Source organism: Lissotriton helveticus, chromosome 3_1 (genome assembly GCF_964261635.1).
Source record: "Lissotriton helveticus chromosome 3_1, aLisHel1.1, whole genome shotgun sequence".
Classification (NCBI taxonomy): domain Eukaryota; kingdom Metazoa; phylum Chordata; class Amphibia; order Caudata; family Salamandridae; genus Lissotriton; species Lissotriton helveticus.
In genome coordinates, this window is record NC_136061.1 from 1,979,418,336 (window position 1) to 1,979,442,370 (window position 24,035).

Genomic DNA, 24,035 nt, shown 5'->3' on the forward strand with positions numbered 1-24,035 from the left:
CCGATACAAATTGTTCAGCAAGGCTATCCCCTACCCTTTATATGGTCCATCTATTAGACATGAACATTGAATCCTGCCCCTCCGCAGGATGAGTGTGTGCCACTAATGGCAAGCTAAAGCAGCTAAGAGGCAACCGCCTGCGTGATATCTGCTAGAACCCCGTCCGCAGCCCTGAAAGTACTAAGGAGACTGCTGTGGGGTGCCATCTGTATGCCAACCACCTGGAATAACTAAGACATTTTTGCAACGGACGAGGGAACGGTTTGGTAGGTGTGATTAGTCCAAGGGAGTGTACCATAGCTCTGCTGTCCTTAAAATGTTCAAGGGCAGAATAGGATTTAATGATTGCCTAAAAGGCGTTAGATATACAGGCCCATACCTATGAGACAAACCTGCATCCCCCGCACCCTGAAAATCCACCAGTCATTCAGGTAGGAACATGGCTTGGGCAAAGTGACCATCAAAGTATCTATGAGGGCTTCGATAAGGGAAGATGCTGGCAGGCCCTGGGTGTAGAATTTCGTAGAGAATATTAGTCAGTCTCGATAGAGAAACTATAAATCCAGGACATTAGCAGCCCTTAAAACAACAACCGCAAATTACATACTCTCTCCAATAGGTGGCTTAAGTGGTAAATCCAACCCTATATAACGGGAGGTATCAAGCCCACTAGCTTCTTGGCAGACTGCATAGAAATTCTCATCATTGTAATGAAAGGGGAAGATCACGAACCTCAACCCCACCATCATCCTCTCCATCTGGTGGTGTTCCTTGTTCCGAATCCGAGGCAGAAAAGACAATGGAGCCTCTGTGGGCATGCCCACCATAGTAGAGGCATCAGTGCACAATCAGGCAGTATGACAATTTGTTGTGCTTCAGTAAATGGTTGAGATCAGGCTGAAGTTGGTTTGGGGTTGGACATCAGGACCAAAATCAGATCTTCTGGTGCCAATGGTATCAGCACTGCCATCACGTAGTGGCAACCCAGCACAAGTGTAGGCGTAGGTGTCTGTAACAGAGTCTGTACCAGAGTCCGTACTGGACCTGGAACAGGATCCATGGGTTCTGTCAGGGCCAGGAGAAGGCCTTGCTGGTGTTAGGCCAACCGAAGGCCCCTGCAGATCCTTCAGGTTCAAACGTGCACCAGAAGGATTAGGAAAAGTGGAGAAAATCTGCAGCATGGTGTCTTTAAAGGCCCCCATTTGCTGCAGCATCTCTGATGGCCCAGGAAACCCTGCGTGCATTGGGATCAGTTTGAGGATCTGTTTAATACTCAGGGATCCTGGAAGAGACCTGTTAACATCGTGACACCTTCACGTGGCTTGGTAGAAAACATCCTGCTTTATTTATTTTTGCGTCTTCTTTTTGATTTTGGAGGACAAGCCCATGAATGATACCGCACGCACACCAGCAACCTGAAGATGGAGCCACACGAAAGATTTTACTTCTTCAGATGCTTGGCGACGCACAGCTTTGCCTCCCGGACTGTCTTAGGGTGCATAAGGATGTACTCAAAAGGGATGCAACATAATTAGGATTCTTTTGCCCTCTTGAAACAAACCCTGGTTTGAGAATGGTATCCGATTTAAAGATAAAATATTTTTATTTAGCATTGAGGAATTGAAACATTTTCATGACTAGGATGGAATCCTTCGTTCCAAGGTTTGAATTATATTTAAGATTTTGGTTTCTTGCTGCAGACACCCACTCAACATAAGTCCATTAAGTTAACTATCTAGGCCCAACAGTCACTTTTCAAACACCCCTAAATGCCTAGGTAAAATAGGTAACTAGCTGCAAGCTGTCGGGTAAAGCTCCAAAATCTGAGTGTGCGGACTAGAAACGAGAGCAGACAAAGTATCGATTCCGTGGCAGAAGGCGTCAAAGAAGTATAGGCATGGTTTGGAGTGTGCAGTAGAGAAGCTTATCTACAAGAGACAACAGAAGAAAGAATAGTGGATGGGCCCCACAATGGGTAAATAGAGTATTGCTTAGAGTTGAGAATATGAATGAAAATATCGGCTATTAACTGTGGGGAAACTAGCTCAATTTAAAGTGTGTGATAATTTCTGGGGCAAGGTTTGAGGGACGAGATGTTTGAGGAAGTTCTCGATTCAGCAGTGTCAACTAAGCTTCATAAATCATCATGTTATTCAAATTATTAAACAAATAAGGGACTTTCAAGGCCAGGACTTTACCACTCCATTATAAAGGTTCTGACATTTTTCGATTCCTAGCTTATACCATGTTTTTCCTTTTTGTAATATGTGGAGTCATCTTCAACGTGCCCCTTTTGTAGGTCTCGTGGCGTTAACCGCGCGAAAGCGCGGTCTCCTAAGAGACCTATTGTCAGCGACTCAGCTTCCCGCGCGCATCTTGCAAAAGGCGATCGGAGCGGGCCGCGCATGCGAGAACGCGCTCGCCGTGGCCATCTCCTGTCTCCTGGGAAGAGCAAACATACACAGGCACACCTCCCCCTGCACGCATGCGCGCACACAGAGACACACACAAGCGCACATACACGCACGCACACATACAGAGACACCCCCCTGCCGTCGCACACATACACATACACACACACACGCGCGCACACATACACACACGAGCGCGCCGCCCCCCAACTGAGTCCCACTTACCGCCAATCCGGTGTTCTGTAGCCTCCGCGGGGCTCTCCCTCGGGCATGAGAGTCCCGCGTCACCGTGAATTATGTCCGTCCTCCAGCGCGCGGAACATCCGAGGCCGGGCCAATGGACTCCGAGAACGAGGCTAACGTCACAACAGCCCTCCCTCGCCCCCTCCTCCGCCGGACGACGCAGACTGCGGCTTTGATTTCTGATTCACACTGCAGCACCGGGGCGAAGGAACAGGGAGGGGGAGCGGCCCCGCAGCGGGAAGGAGCCAAAGGAAATCAGCCTTCCTTGGTCTGTGAACACGAAGCAAATCTTGGTCCCGAGAAGATAAAAATAGAGACGGGACAATGTGAAGGGGACAAGGCTGACGATTGCGCGCCTGATGAAAACAACGACACTCCTTGTTTATTTAATCTACGGGGTTGAAATGCTAAAAGCGGCTGGTCTCGAAGTATGTGTATGTGAAGGCCCAAATACTGCTTTCTGGTAAACGCCCTCTTAGCCATAACTGGAGAAGCGTGCCTTGGGTTGAGCCCTCACAGCTACAGTATCCCACTGTCATCATTTTTTATTATTAATCGAAATGCCATTTGTTCGTCTCTTCCCTTTCCGGTTTATTTTGGTGGGAGCGGCTTTTTGTGGCATATTTTTCGTATTCAATCAACCCTCTCCCCACCCCTTCAGCTGGAGAAAGCCTAGGCCGTCATTATCTGTGACGCAATGTCGGGTGATGTCTATCTCACATATGTTGTCAGCGATGGTTTTGATTTAGTGCGCCGCCGCCGTGAAAAAAAAACCCCACAGCTTGATCTATAATTTTTCCCATGAGCAACAGACATCAACATGCTGCCGTGCGCACCTGATCGCGGCATTCCTTCGGGCCGTACGTGGTAATTCATGACCTAGTCGTTCTCGGTGATTTTACTGTACCGCCCGCCTCAAAGCAGGAGGTTCTCGGTTACAGAATAACCTTGGATCTCTTCATAAACCTGCAGGTCATGTCCTTGACATCAGCTGCTTATTCTTCCTTCTGCCTAGTGAAAGCATGAAACGAGTTCACCCAAACCCTGCAACACGGAAGTGTCATTTCCATCTTGCTACACATTGGCTTCTGGGCACTCACGAGTGACCTATTTAAATGCTCCTGACAGTCCACATAAGATTTCGGAATCCTTGCTTTCAAATTCTTCTTGCATGTAATTCACCATGCGGAATTACATTTTAAGACAGGAAAAGGAACTGCAGAACTCAATAACAAGCCAGAGCCATAATCTGACGTACTATCTACAACTGCACTGAGAGGATGTTGCTCTATACTCAGAAACTCCTGACACAATGCTGTTAGATCCGGCCCAATGACAGGTAGCTATCTGCATCAGTGGAGCACTTTATGGACTCAGTGTAGCAGAACAATAACCAACATTCAGGTTGGATACTTTTTCGACTTCTAAAATATTACTTGATTATAAATACTCACACCTTGTTTAAATACCACACCCATCTTATCTGAGACCTTAACTCACTTTACAAAAATGTCAGAAATACAAATACAACTGGATATCATTTATTTACCTTATTGGCTGGGTAACCTGGCTGATAGTTGACTCTTCATTATTCTAGTTTTAGAGATGTTACTGCCAGTGCCTTTGAAGATATATTTCTACATGACCAACAGGATTAAATATCATTGTATCAACAAGTAAAGAGCTGATACCAGTTCACGGTTGCTTACACCAAGGTCTTACCACATCTTAGCTAAAGCTTGGTTGGCCAGAGATTGTGTGGCAGGTTATGGGTAGTGTATGGCACTATGTGGGGTGATTTTCAGTGTCTTGCGGTGATGTTAAATGGCTTTTCCATCACCATCGTTATCCCCAAACTGCAAAGTCTGAGAGGAAGCCTGTGTCCTGTAGATGGAGATGGGAGTCTCTTTAGAAACTGCTAGCTAGCTCACTAACAAGTCTGCCTTAAAATACTGCATAGTGAGATGCCTCTTGCAAGGAAAAGGGAGATCGGTCTCACAGCCAGACCATTTGCAATACATCGTCTCTACTGTTTCTCAGTAAATTTCTTTGTTTTATACCACGTCCAATCCTATTTATATATTGCCACTTCCTACTGATACCAACATCTGAGTTACAAACTTAGTTACAGATAAGAGCGGATGTGAAAAGCATACCAGGACAAGATAAACATAACCAAGACAACAAATGAGAACTCTGCTCCTTAGACACTCCTTGTCCCATCCATCTCTTGCACCTAAGAATCATACAGGAAAATATAAACGTGTAAAATGTGCCTAAAAATTAGCATGTTAACATTAACTTCTCAAACAGGATTGGCTTTATGATGATAAGTGGTTCAATTTTATGTGGTGTTTCTTATGTGTTAACTGTTGCTGTATTAAATTATTATTCGTGTAAATGCTTTATACAGTGTATGTTTTGTCTGCCCATGGGTCATCTTGATATGAGATTCTCTAATAAACGCTTGCAGCAGTGCAGCCGGTGATCTTTGGATTTTCTGCGATGATGGTGGAATCACTGTCTTATGTACAAAACTCAAGTCGCCAAGAGTCACAGCCTACTCATTGTTTTGGATTGTGCTTGACACATCACATTCATTCCCTTGACCATGTTCCCCTGTGCCTTGTGGTAGTCAACACGCCTCAGGAACTTTATTTTCTGTTTGTTAAATGTTTAGGAATGTTGGCTGCATCATGTTGTGGTAAGGATATGCAAGTATGTGATGTTGTGAGATGCTGTGTGGCACGGCTCTAGATCACAGCTTTCCAAACTTTTCATGTTGGTGACACACCTTTTTGCGAAAGAAATTTCAGGGACACGGTAACGCGGGTGAGCGCAGCGAGCTAGTCCAAACCACCCACAACCCACACACACCACCTCTCACACACACAACCCCACACCCCCCACACACATACACAACCCACCCCAACCCCCACATCCCCACCCCCACACACACATCCCTACCCCCACACACATCCCCACCCCCCCACACACACACATCCCCACACCCCACCCCCACACACACACCCCCACCCCCACACACCCACACATCCTCACCCCCCACCCCCACACCCGCATCCCCACCCCCACACATCCCCCCACACACACACCCACCCACATCCACCCCCAGATAATGTACGTATGTTTGTATGGATCTACAGAAAACCCACATGGTTGGTAACAGAGCATTTGCACATTTGTGATATTACATTTTATATATTTACAATCACATTACATTCCACACATATTTACAATTTTATGCACAGTGAGGTCAACTAATTTGCCCAGAATCATGATTTTATTTTTTAAATTAAAATTGGCACAACTGCCGCCGCACTTTATCTACGGCAGCTGCATGCCTTTGGTGCCTGTTGACATTCTTACCGAAAACAGACTCCCTTAGAGCCAGCCTTTTACTGGTAAGCATGGCACCTAATTTACAAAAGATATTTACACAATTTTAAGCTATTGTCATTATAAATTACAATAACTTATTTAAGTATTAATTATTTAAAAAAATTAAAAGCCATTGTTATTTGTAATATCAATACATCTACGTCACGTAAATACAACACAAATTGCAATAGAAATGCTATAGGTGTCACATTTGCAAAAGTTAAAAACTATTGGCATTGTCATACATAATGGCAATAACTCAAACTTTAATGCTGCGAGACCTATTGCATTGTAAATGCTTGTTCTTTTAGACTCTCACCATTCATTCTTCTCCCTTTCAGCCTTTTTTCACCCTGTATATTTCAGTTTTCAGTTATGTGGGGGTACGTACCACTCTGTTCTATGCCTAAATTCCTTCCATTTGCCCAGACTATTTCCTCTTGGCCAGGCATTGCTTGATTCAATGGACACAATTTTAAAGGGAGACTCAAACGTACATGCAGTCCGACAACAAAATGAAAATATTAAGATTTGGGCGCTGAAATGAGATCAGCCTACTCCAATGGAAGTGCTGTGTGGCTAGAGACAAAAATTACTGGTTTGGGAGTGGGTCTGGTGATACAGCGGTGGGCAAATGATAACAGTGGATAACAGAGGTAAGGCAGTGGATGCAACAGGGTATGCTCTAAGACAGCATATAGCTAGGGTATGTTTTTAGGAAATGAAAACACTGAAGATAGATTAGTGCTGACAAAAGTCACATGGTAATAGTGGTTTTAATTACAACATTCTTCTTGATGTTCACTTGATTCAAGTACTTTGGAAATCCGAATGCAACAATACACCAGCAAACAAAGACGCAGATGAATGTTTATGTATCAATGATGTCAAGCTGCATTACTGATTATTTTAATGATTGCACCTGGCAAAGGCATTTGCTCACTGTTGGGGCTTTTGTCAGGTTATTGGGTATAAAGTCATTTAAGGAACCAGATGTTTGTATAATACAATCAAATGTAGCAAGGTGTCTGGTTATCCTCTTTCTAATATATGGCTGAATTAAAGAAACCCTTATGGCACAATTATAGCATTTCAGTTTATATCCCACCAAAATATCATCTTCCATTCTTAAGTTAAGACAATATTCTGCTACATCTACCTCATCCTTTCTAATGGCTACTTTCCTGCCATTTAGGCACAGGAGTGAAACCTGGATTCTGTAGTGGGCTAAAGGGGAATCAGGGGGGCACATATATTTTTTGGTGACAATGTATCCAGTTCTCAAGATCACTTCAGTTATCAGACTTTCATTTAATTAGGCCTGTCTTACTTATGGTACAGCAGACGAGCCAGTCTCTAACAGTTCTGCTCAGACGTAAAGAGGATTTGTAAATCTTTATAATTTAATATTCTTGGGATAGGCTACTCTACCTTGCAAAGTAGTAAGAGATGCCTTAAGAACCACAGCTTATTTTCCACCCACATGAAGGCACCATTACTTTTTAAATGTTGTTTAAAATGGCTATGGATCCATGATTGGTTGTGCCTAAAAGTGCTAAATATCCCTTTTCAACTCTGTCCATCTTTCTATGCACAGTAAACAACCTCTCTTTAAACGAAACTCAGATTCTGACTTTCATACGCACTTTGAATAAGAGTTTCAGCTGGAATTTCTGTTTGGTTAGGAAGGAGAGCACACCATTAAACATATAATGATAATGGCTGGCTGCTCTGAATTTGATAACTTTTAGATTGTTGCGCCTGTTGATTTCTGCAGAGTTTATCTGACAATTGCAAATAAGAGCAAGGATCATGAGCACCCATCTTGTGGCCTTGTACTTTGATAACACCAGAAAGGGAGATATCATATCCTCTTTTAGCAAGAGGGTTGATCCGAATATATCAGACCATCAGATTTCTTCCATATCCGAGTACTTCAAGGATTTTCTCAATAAAGGTCCAAACCACAGTTTCTTTGTCTACATAAACAATGCATGGGATGATCAACTTACCTTCCAGGGATATCTTAGTGGTGGTTCACACATCTGATATTGTCAAGTCTATAGAGCCACCACAACCAAGATATAGCTGAATTTATAATTTGTGATGGTAGTTTCTCAGTCTAATTGTCAGTATTATGGTGTTGAATTTTGCATCCAGGTTGGTTGGGGTTTCTGGTAAATATGACCCTTCTGGCCTTCCATGGCATCATGATACGGTGGTTTCTGCCAGTCCATAAGAGGTTCTAATAAACCTACACAATACCTTAACGAGTTCTAAGAGACGAAGCAAAAGTGGACAAAATAATTTGTAAAAATTACCACCAGAACGTTAGGTTTTTGACTCTTCAAAAAGATAAAAATGGTCAAGATTCTGCATTTTTGTTATTGGGATTTCTAGTTCTTCCTTCGAAGCTGAGGGCATCTGGTTAAATTAAGTAAAGATAAGTATGTGGTAACAAGATTCACAGTGGGTATTTTTTTGTATAGTGTTCGAGGCTTTAGAGAAATCCAATAAAAAAATATTGGCAAAAACATATTGTGGGTTTATCAAGAACAGGAAGGCCCTTATAGCCCGTCCACTGCTTAAAACTGGTTGACTTTACTGTCACTCATTTGCCTGCTTCGCATTCAATGGCTTGTCATGCCCACATTATGTCTTTTCCTCCCCTGGAGCATACCCAATTTATTTGTGTCCTTCCACTGCTCATTTTTAGGGAACTACTTTTTTGTCTTAAGCACTCTTCAAGAGTGCAAGGGTTTTCCAAGTATCTCCCTAGTGTGCTTCTCTTCCTGCTCCATTCTCAGTGTTACTCTCTCTCTCCCCGTGTGCTTCTCCTCCACTCACTCCGTGATGCACTCACCTTAGTGTGCTTCCACATGTTGCTATTTCACCTATGTGCTTCACCCTCTAGCTCTAAGTTGCTCTCGCTCCTGTTTTCTCTGCAACCCTCCGCACCTGCACTGCTGCTTCCACCATCCACAGTGTTACTTCCCCCACCTGTGTGGCCGTGTTGCTTTCCCCTACCCACACAACCATTTTGTTAGGCATTTACTAGACATACTTACCCATCAGAAGATCTAAGTGTGCAAAATGCTCTGTTAGCCTACGTGTGGAAGTTATTTTGGCGGTTATTGCATTCTCAGCAAAGCTATTTCAAGAGAATCCCAAGTGATTACAACTTTTGCTGCTTCTTCCATATTCGACAGGTGGACTTATTTTTAGGTCTCGCGACCTATCGATGCGCGCATGCGCATCGAGCGGAGCGAGAATTCAAGCGGCGAAAACATCATGAAACCACCAGGTTTTTGCTGGCGTTTTCATGGCGTTTTCCTGCAGTTCATGTGAACCACGTGTTCAAACATGAACGCGCATCAGCCTCCCTCCATTTGCCGCAGAGCACATCAAAGGGCTTCGCCCAGCGTGCGCTCTGCGGCTTCTCCTCCCCTAATTACGCCGCACACAGCCTTCCTTGCATTTCTCCTCCCCCTCCCCAGCCAGCTTCCCCTAGGCCGTGTTCCCTCATCCCTCGCACCCCCTCGGCTCCCTTTCTCCGATTCCTCTCCATTTGTTCTTCCTTCCTCTACCTTTTCACATCCTCTCTCTTTGCCTGTCCTACTTCCTCTTCATACCGCTACACCTAAATCCTTTTTTTTCTAAAGTTCATTCATCTTATATCTCTCACGTGCACAGAACAACTTCTCTCACAAACACGCTAACTTTTCCTTTATCTCGCACATATACACATGTGCACTTCATTAGTTAATTCCCGTCCCATAACCTTTGTACTCTCTCGGAGGCAAGCTCGCCCACCCCCTCTCATGAAAACCCACTCACTCTCGTGCACACATGCACACTGATTTGTCGTGCCATGATGTTTGTACGAATCCACTCACTGCCTCTCTCGCTCCCACGTCTCCGACACACTCTCCCTCCCGGCATTGATGACCCTGACATTCCAATTAGCAGACTGTGAAATGCAGGGTTTCCTAATTAACACACAGGGAATATGGAAGGAAGAGTTAACAGCAGTGAAAAACGCCCCTCACACAAACACGAACAGGGAAGGAAATATGTTGGCAGCAATGAAAACACCCCTTACACAAACAACAATAAGGAAAGAAGAGAGAGCACAGTAAGTATTTAGTTTTGCAGCACAATATCCGATTATGCAACAAGGATATTGTGCTGCAAAACTAAATACTTATAAGGTCCCAAAGCGAGACCTATTGGCAATGCCAATGCTTGTTTGTTATTGTCACTCTTGAGCCAAGCTTCTCTCCTCACTCAAATTGTGACTTTTAAAAGAACGTTACAACTAAAAATGCTGTTTCCTTGAACTGTGTTAGTTTACTGTAGTAATCTCAATGTCCTGACCACACAGGTCTGACCTTTAAAACAGTCTATTCTTAGGGTACAAGCCTCGCCTTAGACCACCCGGGACTTAAACCATGGGTTGCCGTGGTATTCCGACCCCAGATTGTCACTAGTTAGTCTACATACTTTTGGAAATGAGCCCTTCTACTCCCTACCCCCAAACTAGGCAGTACACCAAATAGCCTCACCGGTGAATTCTATGTCAGGACCGGAGTCTTCGGATTATGCTTTACTTTCTTTGCTTTATTTGAATAGCAGCCATTTTAGAAACTTGATAACAAGACCACATTTCCCAAACACTCTCGGGAAAATGATGGTCAAAAGAAACAAACAAGGGACAACATATCCCCAGTCACTGCCCATCCTCTTTTTTTGCTGCTCGCAGTCCTATGATGAGTGCCTTCTGTTTCTCTCATACCTTAGCTTCCTTTGTTGTACATTTCTAACCGCAGTCAGGGTGCCCCTTTCGAGCGCCCGTGACTGCGAGTAATCGTTTTTCATTGTATTTCCTGGGTTTCATTGTTTTATGCATAAGATGCCTTGTAATTGCATTGCCGTTCGCGCGACCTGGTTACCTCAGAGTTGGGAATTGTTTCCTCCCTCACGCGTAGTGACTCCGCTTGGCAGGCCTACACGCCTTGTGTTTTTTTCTTTTCAGGTGCTTCTGCTCCTTCCTTGTCGGTTGTATTATTCTGCCCAGCATCGGCTCGCGGGTCTGCGCGACGCCGCAGTTTATTTCCTGCTGCTGGGTGCAATCTGCCTCCGACCGACAGAGGGCGCGCATTGCGCATCACCGCCTCGCCTACATCGGGCGCGGATTTTTGAAATTCTGTTGGTTGGTTTACCTCACTCCGCACCCGTTGCCCCGCTACCCTGGAGAGATACGCCATGATTAGGGTCTGTACTATAATCGGCTGGCTTTTTCTTGACGCTCGGGCTGAAGTGCGAGTTGGTGTTTGTGTGGTGCTACTATTGACGCCCGTGGGGTGTAATTTGCATGCCAGCAACAGGTTAAAGTCAGACCTGCAGGGACACGCTCTCAGGGTGTTAGGCCTGTTAATTATCATAGTGCAGGGTGGCATCCCTGAGGGGTTTGTCCCTCTGTGGTTGTTTATTGGGGCTTTGCCCTGAGGAACTTTGCTGGACCCCAGTGCTGGGCACGCAATCTCTTTGTCTATGGAGGTACTATTGGCTGGAAGAGTTTTTCTAGGCCAATTAGAACTGTCTTAGGACATTGAGCATGACTGAGCAGGCAGACATGCAGTGGGAGGAGGATCCCCTGGCTCAACTGCCCTGGGACAATGAGTTCTATAATGCAGTGGATGCGTCCATCTACCGGGCAGTTGAGGAGGTTATGGTTTCTATGGAGGAGCGTTTGTCACAAAAGATTGAGCAGGTGTGTGCTCGGTGGGCCCCACCACCGGCCAATACCCCTTCTAACGATCGGGGTGAGCCTATCCCTGCCAAGCGTCTCAAAGTGGACGGAGTGAACCAGGACGCTTTCGAGCATTAGGGGGAAGCCTTTTTGTCGCAAAACCAATCCCAGACCATTCCTTTAGACAATACACTTCCCCCTGTCCATACTAACCCTGCTAGTCCATCACATGGGGATGACACCTAGGCCAACACAGACGTGGAGCCGAGACCGTCCAGGCCTTGGCGCCCGGCATCAAGTGCTGGGCCTTCAAAGCCTCAGGGGGCAGTGAGTACTTCTGACATGTTAGACCCTGAACTCCTGATGCATCCCAGATCCTCCAAATGGACTCCCTCCATGAAGGTTACAAGCTATGTGGCGGGCAGAATTCGGACTCCCATGGGAAAAGACGCCCGTAACCGCCTTAGTTCGGAGTGTCTACATCCCTCCTTAGACGTGAAAGTTGCGCAGACCCTTGAATTAGACCTTAGGATGGCAACTGTTTTAGCGAAATTCATCAAGGATCCCAAGAAAGGGGTGGATTGATCTTGGAGGGCATACCAAGACAAATTGGTGGACACCCTGGGGCCACTTGCCATGATCTTAGACATGGCAGAAGACGCCAAGATGTCGTCGCCCTTATATCCCCAGAGTCCCTCTCAAGGTGGACTCAACTTGCTGTGGTCTTACTCTGCAATGCTAACTGTGTGCTTTTAACAGAGAGGAGGAGATCCTTCCTGATCAAAGTTGACCTGAAGCTAGGGGACCTGGCTAATTCCGAGGCAGGGGCAGAGGCCCAGGGGGGCCTTTTTGGGGAGCCCTTTAGTAAAGAACTGGTCAAATTTGTGAATACTTTCACGTCACTCGACAAGGCCCAATCATCCATAAAAAGGTTTTCTCTTCCTGGGTTTTCCGCAGGGCCAGTCGAGGCAGGGGCCGCTCTACTGGCCAGGCACACCAGAACTCCATGGGGCAAGACTCCAGGCAAGGGCAGTACCAAAATCAACAGAGGTACAATAATTTCTACCCTTCCCGCGGATGTAAATCCAGAGGTCGTGGCTTCAGAGGAGGTGACAACTCCTCTACCGTTGGTTAGTGTCTCTTCAGAGTTTCTGGTGCATGTGGGCGGCTGGTTTTGTGAGAGAGTGGAAAACAGCCATGTCCGATGCTTGGGTGTTGCAGATGGTCCAAGGGTTTAGAAGAGAGTTTTGCAGTGACCCCAGGAAGTTGGTTCCATCCCGACCAATCCAATTCTCCCGCCAAGAGGCGGCATTGATAGACGCGGAAGTGTCCGCGCTTTTGGACAAAGGGGCCATATGTCGCACTGTCTTGCATCTACAGGGTTTTTTGAGCAACATGTTTTTAGTGGACAGGACGGATGGGGGCCAGCGCCCTGTGTTGAACCTCCGCGAATTCAACGAGTGGCTCGTTTACCGCCACTTCGAAATGGAGGGCATTTACCTCTTAAGAGATATTCTACAACCCGTGGATTGGATGGTCTGCCTAGATTGAAAAGATGCCTACCTGGCTATTCCTATTTTTCCGCCTCACAGAAAGTTTCTTCAGTTTCTCTGGCGGCAGCAGGTGTACCAGTTCACGTCACTTCCTTTTGAGCTATCCCCTGCTTCTTGGTGCTTCATGAAGGTTCTCAGGCCGGTCGTGGAGTACCTTCGAGCAAGAGGAACACGTCTCATCTTATACCTGGACGACATGCATCTGTTGGCCCAGGATCCGCTCTCGCTTTGATAACAATTGCAACACGCTGTCACTCTCTTGGAAAGTCTCGGGTTTGTGATAAATGCCAAAAAATCGTTGTTAGTTCCGGCTTAGGGGGTCACATTCCTGGGGTTTGTGGTAAACTCAATCGTAGCGACCCTAAGCCTTCCAGCACGGAAGTTGGCCAAAATACGGCATGAGTTGCGGCGTACTCAAAGAGTTTGCCTTCGTCAGATTGCCCGCGTGGTGGGGCTTCTATCGGCTTCCATCCAAGCTATTTTCCCAGGGCCGCCGCACTACAGGGCTTTGCAGGGCCTCAAAGCAAAACATCTGCGGAAAATTTTCCCTTACTCCTATCCAGTTTTCCTGTCAGAGGAGGCACAGGAAGAGATTCTTTGGTGGCTCTCTCACATAAAAGCCTGGAATGGGAGAGTGATTTTCGGTACAGCCACGGACCTGGTTATCGAGTCAGAGGCCAGCAGGTCCGGCTGGGGCGGACGGCAGATGTGTAGATTTCTCCACAGGAGGGTCTTGGTCTCCACAGGAGCAATCACTGCACATCAACTGTCTGGAGCTCCTGGCAGGCTCCTTTGTGGTGAGGTGCTAGACCAGGGAGTGCGCTCAGTAGTGTGTACTGTTAAAGATGGACAATATATCGGCAGTCCGGTATATCAATCATCTGGGGGACACCAGCACAAAGGGGCTGTCAGACCAAGCGACGACCCTCTGGCAATTTTGCCTGGAACATCACATTTCGATAACAGCGGAGTACCTCCTGGGACGGGAGAATCAGGTGGCGGAGTGGCATTCCCGGCACTACAGAGATGCCAGTCTCTGGAAGTTACATCCGGACGTTTTTTCTCTAGTACAGTAACGTTGGGGACCCTTTTCAGTGGATCTTTTTGCCTCCAGACTGGACCATCAGGTTTCTTGGTTTTTCACCTAGCGGGTGGATCTGTAGCGGCAGCCACAGATGCTTTCCTGCAAGATTGGACGCAGGAACAGGCCTGTGCGTTCCCGCACTTCGCAATGATCATTCGGGTATCAGCCCACATCAGGCGGCAGAAGGCAAACGCGGTTCTCATCACGCCCTTTTTGGAGATAGCAAGTATGGTTTCCAGTTCTTATGGAACTTTCATGCGATTTTCCAATCCAACTCCCCCACTTTCCAGAGTTGCTTCTCAGTTCGGACCAGGATCCCCATCAGATGGTGCTCAACTGAGCCCTCCGGCTCATGGCATGGAGTATTACAGGGGTAGATGGTCTCTCCCTGGCCTTTCGGACTTCACTGAAGGCCTCTTGTCTAAGGTCAGGGAGGACAGCACCATCGAGAGGTATCGATCTGCCTGGCGACGATGGCGTAGTTGGTGTGTACAACAGGGTTGTGATCCCGTGGACACAGATTTAGTTCACGTTCTGAATTTCCTAGAGAGTTTGGCCCATTAAGGTTTGGCTTACCGTTCAGTGAACACATTTTGTTCCGCTATCTCAGCTTGACATGTGCCAATTCAAGGCAATCCTGTGGGTGAACACCCTTTTGTGTGTCGTCTTTTGTGGAGACTTCATTTGTCGCTTCCCCCTGAGCCACGCTATTTGGCATTGTGGGATGTGAATAGAGTGCTCATCTTGTTTTTCTCATGGCAGCCCAGCGAACATTTGTCAAGGAAAGAATGGACTGCGAAATTGGTGATGCTTCTTTGTCTGATCTCCTGCAGGAGAGTTTCTGCTGTACGAGCCCTGGAAATCACGGGCAGTGTGTTTTCTCCCTCAGGGGTGTCTTTTACGATCAGGCGTCGAACTAAGTGTTACACTAGAATGATCGAGTATCTAGCATTCCCAGACTCCCCTAAACTGGGTGTGGTTCGCTGCTTGAAAGCTTATGAGGAAATGTCTCTAAAACTGAGGCCTCCCTGAGAGGCAGCTTTTGATTGCTCTCAGAAAACCACACAACACAGACGATCAAATGATGGGTGTTTTGGGTCATGCAAGAGGGGGCATTAGCCTGAGACAAATCGGAGCCCATTCAGCAAGGCGAGCAATGGCCTCCAAGGCTTTCATGCTGGGAGCAAGGTTCGAGGGCATTATGAAAGCGGCGGACTGGTCCTCGGATTCAACCTTTAAGAGGTTTTATTTCAAGCCTATTATTGACATAGCACATTTGGTGGTAAGTTAGCTTTAAACTAGCATAATCCGAAGCCTCCGGTCCTAACATAGAATGAAAAATTTCCTAGCTATCGTAATGGAAAGTTTCAATTCTATTTAGGACACCCTTTGACGTTTGGTCCGGATCACCCGCCCGTTGGAAGTAAGTAACATTTTTACTTCTAAATGCCTTGCTCGATCTTGTTTTAAAAGGTTCAAGTAATGATTTGACTTTGTGATCAATGGTTCTTGACTCTTTCAGAGTATTACTGCTTCGAATGCATAGTCTTGCCGTACCTTTGTTAATTGGTATTCACCCAAGACTGCTCTTTAGCCGTTTTGGTTTACTAGCCCTGATATTGTCCTTTTTGTTCCAGGAGGCGATTCCGTGAAACAGGAAGGTTAACACAAGAAGAAGGGCATGACTCGCATCCTAACAGGGTGGGCAGTGACTTGAAGAGGGACTATATGAGGCACACAGCACCGTGATAGGTCCATGGACTTGGGGATATGTTGTCCCTGGTTTGTTTCTTTTGACCATCATTTTCCCGAGGGTGTTTAGGAAATGTGGTATGGTTATCAAGTTTCTAAAATGGCTGCTATTCAAATAAAGCAAAGAAAGTAAAGCATAATCCTCGCCTCCGAATCCTTAACCCCTTCGACGCTCATGACAAGCTCAGCTCGTCATGAGTTACGCCTCTCGTACGCTCATGACGAGCTGAGCTCGTCATGAACCACCAGTTTTTGCGAAAGTCAGCGCACAGCGGGAAAATGCACCGCACGCGTGGGGTTAATAGAATTGAAACTTTGTTGAAATAGCTAGGAAATTCTTTATTCTCCACTTCTGCATTTCTTTTTTAAATCTACATCTTCCTATATTCGTTCATTTTAGTAGCCAGATATCACACCAAGAACTTTCTCTTGTAGCTTTCAAACAGCCCGGTTACCACTTACTACTTGTACCTAATTCCTGTGCCCTAAATTATTGACTTTTAAATGTCACTCATTAGTGCAATGAGCAGCAGAAACTCATCACTGTTGCGACCTGATAGAATTTGCAGTTTTGGTTACAAAAGAATGAACTGCAAGTAGTGCAAGGGGGGTATTAATGCATCTGAGTGGTCAGAAATATATTCCACAGTACTTTGCTGAAGTAAGGGGCAACAAGAACGGCAAGGAGTCTCGGGTGCATGAGTTACATATTTTACCCATTTAGTTTATTCACTAATATTTAGTGGGGGCAAAATATCTAAGGAGCTTTGTGCAAGCAATGGCTTTGCCATTCAGTGCTCTTCAAAACCGTGGATTTGCAAGTAGAGCTTTTGAAAGAATTATTGGACAGTGTGAGAGATAGCTCAGTTTTCTGTGACGCTTCGCATAGATGGATTCTGAAGCGAGGTTAGGAATGTGCAGAAGCACAGAAATGATCTCTGCTACATAACCTTCAATCTAAAGATTGGTGCCAAGCACCATGACCCGCTGGTTCTCCACACCCTCTGACGCTACTCTTCCGTAGCCTTCCAAGGCCTGAACGCCTGACACTCCTCCCAACTCTATAGCTGGGCCACCCTGGCCAACACAGACGGTGCGGTCTTCTGCACCTCCTGCCAATTCTCCTGTGCGTCACCCTCACGACCGGATCCCACTCCTGCCTTCACTTCTCATTCACTTACCCGACACACACTGCACCCATACATCTCTTAGCCCACACTGACCTGCCTCATCCTCAACACACGCTCACTCGTCAGGCATACCTTCAAAGTCTGGGATCCACTGCATGACCTGTCACTAGACCTGCTCTTCCTAACTGAAATGTGAATCAACCGACACAGACATTGCCATGGTGATCCACCCTGGAAACAAATTTGTAAGACAGGACAGAACCTGCAAAACCAGAGGAGGACTTATCAACACCTGCAAAGAGAGCCTTCACTGCTCTGTTATGTCTGCAAACACTTGGAACTGTAACAACTGCTCTTTAAACTGCACATCTCCAACAACTCCACCCTGGGAGGCACCCTCATTTACTGAACTACCATTCCACGGTCCAAACTCAGCAACTCCATCTGGGACTTAATCACACTCCTGGTGCTCGATCCCAGCTTCTTCGTCCTCCTTGGAGACCTCAACTACCCCCTAGAGGACCCCACCACCAACAACTTTTTGCCATTTTGCCATCTTAAAGGAATTCACCTAACACAATGCCAGCCTCACAACAACTTCCAAGCTGGACCCATCAGCTATTGCACCCTCCTGCCCAAGTAGATGATCCCCCTCCCCGAACCCTGGGCCTTACCATGAACTCATGACCCAACACCACCATGTTTATGGGTCTTGTAAAGCGCTCGTATACCAACGGTCTCATGGCGCTGAGAGGAGAGCTATCTTTCAGGCTCTAACAGTAAGCTTGGATGAATAACCATGTCTTAAGTTTTTTTCTAAAGCTGGGATATTCTGAGGTTAGTCTGATTTCAATTGGAAGGGAATTCCACAATGTGGGGCCTAATACTGAGAAGTGCGAGCCACCCATTCTCTTTCGTTTAAATCTTGGAATAGCCAACATGTTCATTGTCGCTGATCTAAGATTCCGTGTAGGCAAGTATCTTGAGATCTTGGTGGATATAAACTTAGGTCCTGATTCGTGAAGAGCATTATAAATCATACAACCGGTCGTGAACATAGACCGCTGTATCACAGGAAGCCAATGAAGCTGCTTTGATAATGGTTTGGTGTGGCAATGACTCGGTTGCTGAAAGACCAGCCTAGCTGCTTGATTTTGAATGAGCTGTAACCTATTAATTTGGCTGGCAGGGAGTCCTAAATAATTGGCATAATCCAACCGGGACATTAGTAGTGTGAGCAAAATCGCTATACTTGCCTCCTTGGAGAAAAATGTCTTGGTTTTCTTGAATGTCCTCAATTGATACATGCAAGTAGATGAGACCAGGCTAATCTGTTCCTGCATGGAAAGACTGGCATTTATCTTAATAACCAGGCTTTTCACTGAGTTTCTGAGTATGCCCAATGCAGCTGGCTAGTGTGCTGGTGTCCACTGTTCTATTCTCTTGTTTGAAATATTTATCTCTATTTTATCAGAATTTAACTTGAGATGATTATGAGTCATCCACTTCTTGATGAAAAGCAAGCATGAAAAGCAAGGGAAGACCCTTGAGGTACCCCACATGTGGTATTCACCCGGGAGGAATTAAAAGGTGCCAGTCTGACTGACTGGGAGCGCTGCTTTAAGAATGAAAGCATCCAATTCAGGGCTGTGCCTCTCAGACCTGCCGCTGCCAATCTGTCCACAAGGATAGAGTGGTCCACGGTATCAAAGGCAGCGGACAGGTCTAATAACACCAAGGGCTGAGTGCACCCCCTGTCTGCACCTTCCTTCAGGTCATCCATGACACTTAGAAGAACTGATTCTGTAGAGTGCTATGGTCTGAAACCTGCCTGATGGGAAACCAAGAAGTTGGAGTCTTCGATGAAGGCACATAGGAGTTTAGCCACATGTGCCTCCGGCAAGTTGGCTAGGTATGGAAGGAGTGAGATAGGCCTGTAGTTGCTCAGAACGCTAGGGTCTACTCCCGCATTCTCTTGTAATGGCACTAACACCGCCTCTTTGAAGGCGGGTGGGACTATCCCTTGCTCCACGGAGGCTTTTAGAAGGGAAAGGAAGGTGGCTGGGAAGTGAGAGCAGTTTTTTTGTATCCTAACAGGACAAAGGTCATTGGGGAGCCTGACTGAACCTTGTTTCTGAGTTCTTCCAGTCGATCAAGAGTGATCTTTTGGAAGTTAGTCATCGTAATAGGATTTTTATATGACTTATAAGATTTCCATTACAAATGGCCTGTGGAAATGGAATTCTGGATGATCTTAATATTTTCCACAAATAATGTGTTCAGCTCATCACATAAAACCTGGGAGGGTGTGATAGTTAAGGTAATTCGGTCAGGACTAGAAAGCTCTCTGACAATTTTAAAAATATCTCTGGACTTGTTGCTAGAGCTAAGCACCCAAGAAGAGTAATAGGTCTTTTTTGCCTCCACTATTGCCGCTTTGTATTCAATAAGTGCTTTATCATACTTCTTCCTTTCTGTTGGAGTAGAACTTCTCCGCCACTTTCATTCTGCCTGACGCGTTTTTAACTCCTCTGTGAACCAATTGGAAGTTTCATGCCGATGTAGAGGCGCATGCACTTCACAAGCTTGAAATAGCCAGTTAGAGGTGGCTCTCTTCATCTCATTAACATTGGTCGTAGTAAGCGGGAGAATGGACTGCAACATATTAAAAAACTAAGGTAGGCGAGACCGGTTCCACCTTCTAGTCATAGGTCTTATATCACTCCGAGGTTTAACTGTGGGTAACTCATGTAATACGAAATAGATGAGATAGTGATCTGACAAAGTGCATGGCTGTACCAGTAGATCAAGGACCGAGAGATTAGCGGTCCATAATTGGTCTAATGTGTGGCCTTTGATATGGGTGGGCTGTGTTATATGCCCTTCTAAATTCAGGTTGGTTAATAGGTCAGTGAGCTCTTTAGATCCCTGACTCTCCCCTTCCTCTGAAGGCCAACAGTTCAAGTCTCCGATTAGCAATATTTTAGCTGGTCTATAGTGAGTTGAGTAACATAATTAGCTAATTCGGTGACAAACCTTCCCATAGCAATAGGAGGTCTATATATCAGTATGCACACTAAAGTAAGCTTGGGGAAAGTGAGTTTAAATGTGAGACTATCTACCGAGCTCATTTCAACGGAGGCTATACAAGAGGCTGACAATTCGGGACTTAAGACTCCATTTCGTTCAAGTTTATATTATATTTGAGAATAGGCTCAATCTCCTTATCTGCCCTAGGTGCCAATGAGCGTAGGTCTAGAGGATTATAACTAATAAACTGAGCATGATGACTGGCCCTAGGCCCTGTCCGGGCACAGACGGGCTTGCCTTTGGCGCGCCAGCGGCGCGACCGCTGTGCACCCTCTTTTCCATCTGATTAAATAGCGGCCGTGTCAGTAATCCCTGGCCTGCTACCCGGATGTTAGCCCCTCCTCCTGAAACCGGAAGTGGATGTGTCAGCCGAGGTAGGCAGTCCCCAAGCAAAGATGTCTGCCCCCCTCCGCATCAATCGAGCACCAGCTTGCGGCTGACCGAGTGGGCAGCACTACAAGACCTCCCACAGGTAATCGCTATTTAGGACAGGAGAAATGTGCAAAAATGCTATTAAAAACTTTAAAATTCTATTGAAGTGCAAAGCGCTTTTTAAAATCTGACAGCAGTCGCTATAGACATAGAATGACCCACCGAGTGTGCGAGAGCCTGAAATGCACCCTCTCCACTCCGCGCCCGCTTCTCCAGCTGATTATATAGCGGCCGTGGCGGTAATCCCTGGCCTGCTGCCTGGATGTTTGCCCCTCCTCCCGAAACCGGAAGTGGATGTGTCAGCCGAGGTACGCAGTCCCCAAGCAAAGATGTCTGCACCCCTCCGCATCAATCGAGCACCGTGGAGGATACTACATCAACCATGTGATCTGTCCACTTAGGAACTCAGTTGGATCCCTGCCCACATTTCATCTTCACAGCCCTTACCCAGATACTCAACAACTCCATTTGCACAGCCACTTTAAAAGATGCATGGAAACACCACAATACTGCCCCTTCAAAGAAACCGTAAGCAGATCTAAAGACATGCACTAACCACTGACCTATCTCCTATAGCTGCTCTATCATGCCAAAGTCCTGGTGAAAGCAAACAACAAATGACTGGCCGACCACCTTCACAATCTTCTCCTCAACCCCAACCAATCTGGATTCAGGCCCGACAGCACAGAGGCCACCCTCATTACTTCAAAGGATGACATCTGAATGATCATAGACAGAGGAGACACAAATTCAATTAGACTTATCGTCCACCTTCAACAGTCTCCCATCCCATCCAACACCTTCACAAGGCCAGCATATAATCTCCTGCTCTTTCCACAGGAAGTGCTCCTTTCTCACCGGACGCACCCAGTTGGTCAGCCTGGCTCCCCACACCTCGGCCACCACCAACATCATCTGAGGAATAACTCAAGGATCATCTTTCAGCCCAACGTTGTTCAAAAGCCTGCATGGCACCTCTCACCATCATTATGAGCTCCCATGAAATCAACACCATCTCTTATGCAGACAAAAATCCAGTTCATCCTTTCCAGTTCCGATGAAACATGCACCTCCTGCATGCCTGAAGTCACCAGCTGGAAGAAGACAAACTATGAAACGCAACACAGAGAAAATAGAAGTGGTTCTCTGCAGCAAAAACATCTCTCAATGGAACTCAACCTGGTGGTCCGCAGACTTCTGACCAACACCATGCCTAGCCTATCAAACAAAAAATCTGGGCAGTGTGGTAGACAACCAACTGTTTATGTCTAGCAATCAATCAGAGTTTTGTATAGTGCGCTAATCATCCCAAGGGGTAAAGAACTAGTCAACAGTAGCCTTCTCCTGTTTCTACACACTGAAGATCCTCACAACAAATTTTCAAATGGCTCCAGATCAATACACACGACCTGTCGCCCAGGCCCTTGTCACCAGCAAACTGAACTAAGGCAATGACAAGAAGACTTCAGTTCATGCAAAACACATCAGCCAGGCTAATACTCTGGCCCCTACCATGCACACACATTACCTTGCTCCTTAGAGAGCTCCACTGGCTTCCCATCCACAAATGTATTTTCAAGCTCCTCACACACGTACAAAGCATTGCACAACATGTTCCTCTTTCCGCAACAGCTGTATCCAAGTCCACACCCGATTAGAAACCTCCACTTGGCTAGCCTTCAGCTCACGCAAATCCCCTGCAAGTGCCTTAGCCTATGGTTGCCCCTTCTCGTACCTCGCACCCAAAGCAGAATGAACCTCCACCACCTGTGCATCCGAGCTGCTGTGCCAGTCCTCGAGTTCTGCAAGAAAGTGAAATATTGGCTGTTCACCTACACCACAGACTTACCCAGCACAGTCACCTTCACATCTAGAGCTGGATACACGCCAGGATGAGACGTTCGCCCTACAAATAGGCATACCATGAACAAAATCTTAAAGGCCTCCTCAACCACATTTGCCTCAACAAGTGTCTTTTTAGTTAAAGCATGGCTGATCGATCCATAGCTGTTGTAACACAGTAACTCTTCAGTTGTCCTATTGTGTTGGCTTAAAATACAGGATTGCTAATTGTTTGGGGCACATGTTGGGGGACTTCAAGTCCTAGGAATCTCTGTGGTAGGATGAGGGGGCCTTGCTGCAAGCACATCGTTTGCCTGCAGTGTGGGCAGAGCCTGGGCCAAGGGCGGGTGCATCTTCGCCAGGAAGAAGCTGGGCTGGGCCATCCTCCTTGGTTTTCATCTTTCAAGGGCTGTGGCCTCCCTTATCAGGAACTTTATATGTTACAGTTTGCATGCCCTTCTTGTTTGTTTATTTGAAATTGGTAGAGCTCCATCTCTTATTGAATTATTTTGACCATCTACCCAGGTATATGTAAGGTATTCTCAAGCACTTGGAGCTTCATGCACATCAGAACTTTTTCTCAATTAGTCTTTCATTTTCATATTATGAAGGCATAGCAGAAAATTACTTCGGCACTACCTCAGGCCAAAAGGTAACACAACAGATAACCCCTACAGCTCACGCTAAAAAGAGACTGAATTGGCAGAGTGCCATGTCTCTTTCTCTCTCTCCCTGCTAACAAGACAGACTTACCTTTGAGCCCCCAGTCACTGAGTGAGGCCTTACCTACTGGCCATGTTATCCATGAAGATGACAGGGCGTCAGTGGGTGCCCCGGCAATTGATAAATTCCTGAGAAATTATAGAGAGGGGTGTGTGGTAAGGCCAGTTAGGCAGTGAACCAGTGCAGTTCCAACTCCTAATCAACTGGTCTATCGACCACCTTCAGGGAAGCTATTTATAATGGCCATGAAATGAGTCCTTCCGGGCCTATTCCTGGTACCATCAGCCAGAACAGTACTCAATCTCAAGAATGTAGGCATCTGGCTACATCTAACAATCAGGCTCAACTAGACTACCTCACAGTCTGTATGTCCATCAGTGGCGGTACTGGTCAACTTACCTAGTTTGGCATCCAGAGAGACAATCTCTAAATCAGGTGAAAAATAATGTGACCTAGCTGTTCCACTTCAACGTCAAATGTAATGCTTACAAAAAGATTCTTCTGATACATAGGGTTGGGGAGGGGTGGGCCCTTTGCCTCGGAAGTTTCAAGGAGATTGCATAATTCTAAACTTTCGGTGGCCGATAGTTGTAGGTGAAATTATGGTACAAATTAGGGCATGGA

The 24,035-nt window shown here is 46.2% G+C and overlaps 1 protein-coding gene across 4 annotated transcripts in view; it reads right to left on the reverse strand.

Moving 5' to 3' along the window:
- The window catches only part of ASB7 (ankyrin repeat and SOCS box containing 7), a 313,217-nt gene that overhangs the window by 11,204 nt on the left and 277,978 nt on the right, over nt 1-24,035 (reverse strand). Inside the window, exon 6 of one of the 4 annotated variants that reach the window (XM_078683107.1) lies at nt 8,127-8,329. The exons of the other annotated variants lie outside the window; for them this stretch is intronic. Coding sequence (XP_078539233.1) covers nt 8,262-8,329 — 68 coding nt within the window. The 3' untranslated portion in view covers nt 8,127-8,261. Of the gene's footprint in view, nt 1-8,126; nt 8,330-24,035 lie in introns of those variants that run through there. 4 annotated transcript variants of the gene reach the window in all.